Below are 8,443 nucleotides of genomic sequence, written 5' to 3' on the forward strand. Positions count from 1 at the left end.
TAAGACTAATCCTCACGACTGAAAAAAAGATCACATGATCTGATCTGATATACACGCAATATATCACTACTGATCAGTGATTAACCGGTGCTGCTGCAGCTAGTTTTATCAAGACGAATTCGAAACAGTGACTTGGTCTTGGAAAACGCAATAAATTCAATAAGAAGACGGAAGATGGCGTCTGCTTGGATTACTGTAATTGTTCTTACTGGTTTCTGGGGTGTCATAGGTATTATAGTTCCATGGTTCATTCCAAAAGGACCGAATAGAGGGTAAGATTACGGCCTTTTTATAATTCACTTTTCCCGTCTCTCACTTTTCAGGGCACTCCCAGCCGAGATCGAATGACTGAGGCGCATTGCGCCTGAACTTAGCCGCAGTGCAGTGCCGGCGGAGCCTGGTTATTGCAGCTGAACCTAGCCAGGCGGCTTCTAGAGAGAGTAAAAATCATTTACTAACGTAAGGTTACTCTCATACGAAGCCAGGGATCCTATCTCATAGACCCACACAAAGGAAGCCAAAACTTAAACTTTCACCCCGAGATTTCTACTTTCCTTCTAAAAGTAAAAGATCTAGGCCCTAGAGCATGTAGAGTAGACCTAATTATATTTATAATAATCAACACTTTGAATATCAACGGAAAGACAAGACAAGACCTAAATCATGTAGGCCCTACATGGGAATAGGGATAAAACTTCATTTCCGACATTTCTACGCTCTCGTTGTTATTTTTGAAGAATTCATCAAAAAAAATGAGAAAAATATCATTTTTTTATGAATTCTTCAAAAATAACAACGAGAGCGTAGAAATGTCGGAAATGAAGTTTTATCCCATGTAGGCCTACATGATTTAGGTCTAAGGCCTAGATCTTTTAGAAGGAAAGTAGAAATCTCGGGGGTGAAAGTTTTAAGTTTTGGCTTCCTTTGTGTGGGTCTATGAGATAGGATCCCTGGCTTCGTATGAGAGTAACCCTACGTCAGTAAATGATTTTTGTCTCACCTGCGAAGCAGAGTGAGACTATATAGGCGCCGCTTTTCCGACGGCGGCGGCGGCGGCGTCAACATCAAATCTTAACCTGAGGTTAAGTTTTTGAAATGACATCATAACTTAGAAAGTATATGGACCTAGTTCATGAAACTTGGCCATAAGGTTAATCAAGTATTACTGAACATCCTATTAAAGTTTCATGTCACATGACCAAGGTCAAAGGTCATTTAGGGTCAATGAACTTAGACCATGTTGGAGGAATCAACATTGAAATCTTAACCTGAGGTTAAGTTTTTGAAATGTCATCATAACTTAGAAAATATATGGACCTAGTTCATGAAACTTGGACATAAGGTTAATCAAGTATCACTGAACATCCTGCATGAGTTTCACATCACATGACCAAGGTCAAAGGTCATTTAGGGTCAATGAACTTTGGCCGAATTGGGGATATCTGTTGAATTCCCATCATAACTTTGAAAGTTTATGGATCTGATTCATGAAACTTGGACATAATAGTAATCAAGCATCACTGAATATTTTGTGCAAGTTTCAGGTCTCGTGATTAAGGTCAAAGGTCATTTAGGGTCAATGAACTTTGGCCGAATCGGGGGTATCTGTTGAATTACCATCATAACTTTGAAAGTTTATTAGTCTAGTTCATTAAACTTGGACATATGAGTAATCAAATATCACTGAACATCCTGTGCGCGTTTCAGGTCACATGACCAAGGTCAAAGGTCAATGAACTTTGGCCGAATTGGGTGTATCTGTAGAATTACCATCAAAACTTTGAAAGTTTATGGATCTGATTCATGAAACTTGTACATAAGAGTAATCAAGTATCACTGAACATCCTGTGCGAGTTTCAGGTCATATGATCAAGGTCAAAGGTCATGTAAGGTCAATGAACTTTGGCCATGTTGGGGTTTTTTGTTGAATAACCATCATATCTCTGTAAGTTTATTGGTCTCGTTCATAAAAAGTGGACATAAGAGTAACCATGTATCACTGAACATCTTGTGCGAGTTAGAGTAGTATTCAAAGTCAGCACTGCTGCTATATTGAACCGCATGATGCAGGTGAGACGGCCAGAGGCATTCCACTTGTTACTCTAGAAGCCGCCTGGCTAGCTGAACCCGTGACTGAGCTGCTCTGATCTACATAGTACACTGTACATGTAGATCATGGCCCGTTAAACCAACATTGTCATTGAAACTATGTAGGGGTCTACAATGTGATACCCAATTTAGGCTTAGACATTTCGATACATGAGACTGCATGCACATCATCACATGCAGGCAGCTGCAGTGACCGTGACCGCAAGTCTTGATTAGATCGACAAGATAATATAAAGGCAGCGCTTTGATGTTTCAAAATCAAAGTGCTAAGATTAATAAAGGGCATGAAGGGGGAAAAGGGAAGGAGAATTTTATACAGTACATGTACTAGACATCTCGGTAAAAGAACAACAAAGAACTGAAAGTGAAAACATCATTAGGAAAATTTGTACATACAAATTACCGTAAGTAACGGTGTATTAACCGCACCCCCAACTTCGGACTAAAAAAAAAAAAAAAAAAAAAAATCTCACATTTACATGCATATTTGAGGTACAAAGAAACAAAATCTAAGTTTTTAAGATTTCAAAGTATGAAAAGCAAACAGGAAGGAAAAAAAAAGCTGGCGCGAAACGGGACTTTGAATAGCGCCAGCTTAAGTCGCACTATAACCACATTACAACGCAATCTTCCAAGCTCACTCAACTCTCGCTCAGCGGTGACAAAATATTACCGAGTATGCATGGCGTCTCTTTTAAATTAGCCAGGGAACTTCACTACTTTGAATCGAGAATAAAGTCAAAATTAGTGTCATGAAGGTGGGTACGTTTGTTATGGACAACATCTAATTAATATTGAATATTCGCTTCTCATTACCCGCGGCTCATACCCCTCTAAACGACATTGCCTGGGCGGCTACGCCTGGCCACTCGATGTGTTGTGAACTGGCAGACATCGTACATGTATGGGAGGGGTTACGGCGGGCTGGCTCAGACCTGTCACCGTGTATAAACCGCACCCCCGACTTTTGCTTCTACCCCGCCGAGAAAAAGGTGCGGTTAATACACCGTTACTTACGGTACTTGGGTTTAATTTGATTAAATTAACAATAAGAAAACAATTTTTAATTCCACATTTTTTTTGTTTCCTTTCTGTGTGTGAGAGAGAGAGTTGATTATGAGTACAGTGAATGGGAATGATGTTTATTTGCATGAGAAGTTAGAAGTCACATGTATAGCATTACTGAATGTTGTTGCCCCTTAAAAAAAGCACCGCTGTTTAATATGAAAAGTGTGATGGATTTAAGTTTATTGAGTCTGGATTTTCCAAGAATTGGTGGGTAGGAGGGGCAATAACTAGCTAGGATGCATGTGGAGAGTAAAAATCATCTGCTATTTAAATCTAAAGCAAGGTTACAACTTACAAGGTACTTAGTATCATACAATTGCAAAAAAAAACTGCATATGCCATATTGTCATTGATCAAACATTCTAAAGGCGACCGCACGCCTTACAATTGGTCTGCTACCCTTTCAGAATAAAATGTTGTAGAATTTGATGCTAATATTGAGACTTGGAATATCGTACTGTGTAATGTTCATGTTCAAATCTGTGAATATGCCATCATCTTTCTTAGAATAAAAGCGAATTTAATATCTAGTCATAATGACGTCATAGCAGTCGTACGATGGGCTGCGATTTGAAACTAATTTGGCCTTTACTCCAAAATAAAAGCTTGCAATCTTTCAAAATGGTTATATTATATCCTCGAATAAAATGATGTGTTCCTTTCACATTTTCAGAAAATGAGCAAAATACGATTTGTTCCAAAATTGGATTGCAAGGTGTGCAGTGGCCTTAAGACATAACCAGGGGCCTGGTGCATAAAAGAAAAAATCTCGCATTTTTTTGCTCAAGTTTTTTTCAATAGTGTCAATGGCATAATTTTGTTTGACAGATTTTTTGTTTATTTCCCAGTTTTCCTATGGCAAAAGTAACGGGCCCCTTGTTTTAGAAAGAAATATTCTATTCAATGGTCATATACATGTAGACCTCTAGAAGATAATCTAGCCAAATTGCATGCACCAGTAATCAGTGCTTTCAACCTTCGCCCTTTTTATCGACCAGTTGACAGCATTCTTATAAATATATCCTGAATCATGATTTTTTTTTCAAAAATCTAATTTAGAAAATCACAATTTATTGAGAAAATTATATCTGTATTTTATAAAATATACATTAATATTGCAGGAATGTACATGTAATTTCAGGCAAAAAGGCTAAGGTCAAAGGTTATTTGGGGGTCAATGTTTGAAAATAAAGATTTGAGGTGAAATCATACAGTATTGGGTTTACACTTGCAGTATACTGTTTCTCATTCCCAGAGTTTGGCCAACCATTTTCAGGCTTATGTCGACAAATTCTTTGTTTGAAATTTCTTTCTTTTTCTCATTATGATTCTTTTTTTTTTTTTGGTAGCGACTTGTATTCGTATTTGGTAAGAAATAATTATTTAGGTTGAATCTCACCTTGAGTTAGTTATGAATTTGAATAAACTTAATTCAAATATATTTGTATAATTTTGGTATATTTTATTTGTAGACAAATCTAATTTAATGCTTGCGAGGGTTTAACAACTTAAAGAAAAAAAAGAAGGAGTAACATGATGGCTTTAAGTTTTCCAATGCTATTCTGAATTATAATTTCTAGTTTCCCCAACTAGCATTCCAGTGTTAAAGTGAAAGATTCACTGGAGAGTTCATGCATGTGCTATCATCACATGTACTATCAAAGTCTCTTTTTACCACATTGGTGTATGATTTAGAGTGATAAAAAACATTACACTGTTTTTCTCTCTTTTTTTTGTAGGATCATTCAGACTATGCTGGTAATGACTGCTGTTTGCTGTTATATGTTGTAAGTATATGGTTTTATGGTTCTAGGGTCACATTTGGCATAACCTACAGAGAAATGCTCTTGTTGCTATGTCTCGTAGCTAATTTCCAGAAATTTTCAGCAATTTCGTTACATGTAAGAACTTTGTGTAAAACTTGAGTCAAGTATAAAACTCAGTGTATTGTAGTACATAAATTTTGCATACACCGTACATGCCCATTTGATCCATAAAACAATGTCATAACTCTTAAGTGTCAAACTTTTCCTTGTGATCATTTTGTATTATTAAGTTCAGCAATTACGTGTACATGCATGACAATATAATTAATTCAAAACAGTTGTAAGGTTTTTTTTTCACTTCATACATGTAGGTTCAAGACTTCAAGGGATAAATTCTTTAAAATTATTGCTTTCTTTACATTCCATATTGTTTTTGTTCAAAATATCTTGGCTATCTAGATGATTCTTAGAGTGTGTCTCATTTGTATTCTTATCCAGATGGTTATGTACATTCCTGATGCAGTTAAATCCCCTGATTGGACCAGAGTTAGAAACGAAAGTTATAAGGGCTATCAAGTATGAATGGGAGGTAAGTCAGTTTTATTCCATACATACTCTAACAACGACCAGTGTACAGAATCATTGATTTGTTTTGAATCAGCACTGATTGGGTGAATGTGTGGTTACTTATAAATGCTAGACTTTATTTTTATGGACTGCCAGTTGCCAACTCTCTAATCAAGTGCAGATAATATCATCACATTGTCAAAGCCACCCCAAAATTGACTTGCTATGAAAAAAGAAAAAGCCAATAAAATTGATACAGGGTATGGAGTCAATTTCCCCCAAAGTTACATGTTTTCTCTTACCTAAATATTGAATAAAGAAAATGAAAGAGCTCTAGCTAATCTAGTGAGGACTTCATTATAAGAATTATTAAATAACTGGATGTCGAGTCTGTAGTCTCATGAAGGGGTGACCTTCAACACTGCAATAGACATGTCATTTCTGTTGTAAATATTCCACTGTTTGTCCATTTTTGTTATCAGCTGTCATTTAAGAGCTCTAGGTATCTCTGTTTGCATGAGATTTGATCATTCCATGGCTTCTAAAATTGTTAGTAAATCTGCCCCATGTATAAAGTGACAATGAGCCTATAAATAATGCATTTTTGGTATATCCCTGGTGTAGTCTTCAATACATGATTTACTCTGTAGAATTCCATGAATGAAAAAACAAGAACATAGAGCAAAACATTATTGCCCCCTAATGATATCAAGATTCAGTTGTAATTTTGAAGAGCCCCCAGTAAATTGCTATTGTTTTCAAGAAATACAAATGTGCAATTTTTATCAGAAGTAAAGAAAAACAAACACAGACAAATGTGGGTACTGCATTTCACCATGTCTGATGTTATACATGAACATGGATCTCCTTTTGATACAGAATTTTCTTTTCTTTTTAATTAATGTTAATTCTCTTAACATGAATAGACCATTAAACAAAGCAGAAGTTGATATTATATGGATGTATTCTGGGATTGTTATGAGTACAACCCAATGACAGTAAACCAAACTACAGAGTAGTGTAACTTCCTGCAAACAGAATCACTTCCTGTGTTGGTCTTCCTACAATGTACATGTACTAAATGATTAAGCTTACACTTTGGTGAAGTTTAAATCAGTTTGATTGAATTATTGTAGGTAATTTTACTCAATGGGAATTCTACTTAATGGATTTTATTATCATGATGAAAATTAGAATTTATCAAGTGGACTGATTTAAAGTATTGTTGAATGTTGTATGATTGTTGTTACCAGTGAAAGAATTGACTTTTATCCTTTGCAGGGACAAGACTAGGATCATCTTTTATACCACCTCAAAAATTCTGCCATCTTGGACTGGATTTAGACCATCAACCCCCTCCCCACCCTACGACTCGGCACAAAGAAATCAGGATGCCTTCATTTCATTTGGATGTATTGACTCAGTTGAATAGTGCCAAGTTTTGGTAAAACAATACAGTGCAACCTTTTAAAGTTAGAGGATGGAGGACATAACTGCCCATCTCAAACTGGAGCAAACATTTATGAAAAGAATGATACAGGTGGCAGTATCTTGTAATAACAGTTACCAGCTTTAATGTTAAAAGACAATATCACAGTTAATGTGATATTTAGCCATGCGTTTCAAGAAAGGGTAATTATCAGTTAAAACCCTTTTTGGGTTGGATATTGTTCACATTGGTCAGGTTGAGAAAGCTCTGAGTTATTTTACATTTCCAGATTGAAATAAATGTTTGCAATTAAGGAAAAGCAAGCATGTCTAGCAAGATGTGCTAGGCATTTGAATTTGAATGAATGACAGTGCATGTGATCACATTTATTGCAATGAAAAACATTGTATTAAATATTGGATTTTTCCCTCTAAAAAAAAAGAAAAGCAAAAATGTTAGAAAATTAAAATCATTGAGACTGATTAACTATTTTGAATGATGCATTGAACTTTTGTATGAAATTCAAATTCACTGTTGTTGCTTTCCCATGTTAAAGAATAATACATGTACATGAAGCCTGTATTGTTGCATTCTTAAAGTTCTCCAGTTAAATCCATTAGTACCAAATCTTCCATGAGCTAGATCAGATTCAGATATAAGTAATTTAAAGTATCAGTAATTATGTACATACATTTAGTTACAATTGGTAATTGAAGCCGTACATATACTTTAGTGAGTTAGTTAACCTTCATATTGCATGTCAAAAACATTTGTGCAATTTTTTACTTGTGACATGTAAATTATTCTTTGATTTGTCTCCCATTCGCAAAGTGGAACTGTGGTTGAAAAGTATTTTTTTCTTTTAAGTTGATCTTGTTATGTAAGTAATCTTAGCAAGGTGTGTAGTTAGAACATTAATAATATTTGGATATTGGTGCATTATCATGTGTATAATAAGTTTAGTACTATTAATGAATGTAAAATCTGTTGCAAAATGTTTGAATATTTAAATTCATTGTGATCCAATGATAGGTTAGCTTTTAAAATATTGTCCATTAATGGATGAATTGTAATAAAGAAAAGCCCTTTGTTTTCATAAATATGTCATGTACATGTAGTTTGTTTCAGTCGCTGAATGGAAATCAGAAAATCAAAAAGCATTGAATTGCATACGTGGTTGTGAATTTTCTTTTCAGACTAAGAATTTATTAGGAGCCTACATTAAGCTATTTATGAATAAACAGGTAGACCTATTCATTTCAGGGAAAAAATTAATAATTTATTTTCCAGGGCTATTTTTGAGCTTAGCCCAAATATCCTAATTTGTGTTAAAGTTTACATTGGACCCTATATGAATTTCAGGGGCTCCATTTTAGTTTTCCAGGGCTCTTTAGGGCATTTCGGGGGCAAAATTGCCCCGAGCCCCCGTGTATATTTTTCCGATTCATTTGTAAGTTTGGATTTGAATTATGAAATACTTTCACGTTGTACATTTTTCTCATGG

The 8,443-nt window shown here is 35.2% G+C and overlaps 1 protein-coding gene across 1 annotated transcript; it reads left to right on the forward strand.

Moving 5' to 3' along the window:
* The first annotated feature begins 71 nt into the window (after positions 1–71).
* On the forward strand, positions 72–7,364 carry LOC121425418 (V-type proton ATPase subunit e 2-like). Its single transcript, XM_041621464.1, has 4 exons — positions 72–272; positions 4,917–4,964; positions 5,442–5,532; positions 6,792–7,364. Exons 1-4 carry the CDS (start codon positions 175–177, stop codon positions 6,801–6,803), a joined length of 249 nt encoding a protein of 82 aa, XP_041477398.1. The 5' UTR covers positions 72–174; the 3' UTR covers positions 6,804–7,364.
* The last annotated feature ends 1,079 nt before the right edge of the window (positions 7,365–8,443 follow it).

This window comes from Lytechinus variegatus, chromosome 12 (assembly GCF_018143015.1).
Source record: "Lytechinus variegatus isolate NC3 chromosome 12, Lvar_3.0, whole genome shotgun sequence".
Taxonomy (NCBI): Eukaryota; Metazoa; Echinodermata; class Echinoidea; order Temnopleuroida; family Toxopneustidae; genus Lytechinus; species Lytechinus variegatus.

Bases quoted from the DNA above. Each gene is read 5' to 3' on its own strand.
- LOC121425418 (XM_041621464.1), top strand. From the start codon at position 175: ATGGCGTCTGCTTGGATTACTGTAATTGTTCTTACTGGTTTCTGGGGT. The intron at 273-4,916 runs GTAAGATTACGG...TTTTTTTTGTAG, and splicing joins CCAAAAGGACCGAATAGAGG to GATCATTCAGACTATGCTGG. The intron at 4,965-5,441 runs GTAAGTATATGG...ATTCTTATCCAG, and splicing joins GCTGTTTGCTGTTATATGTT to ATGGTTATGTACATTCCTGA.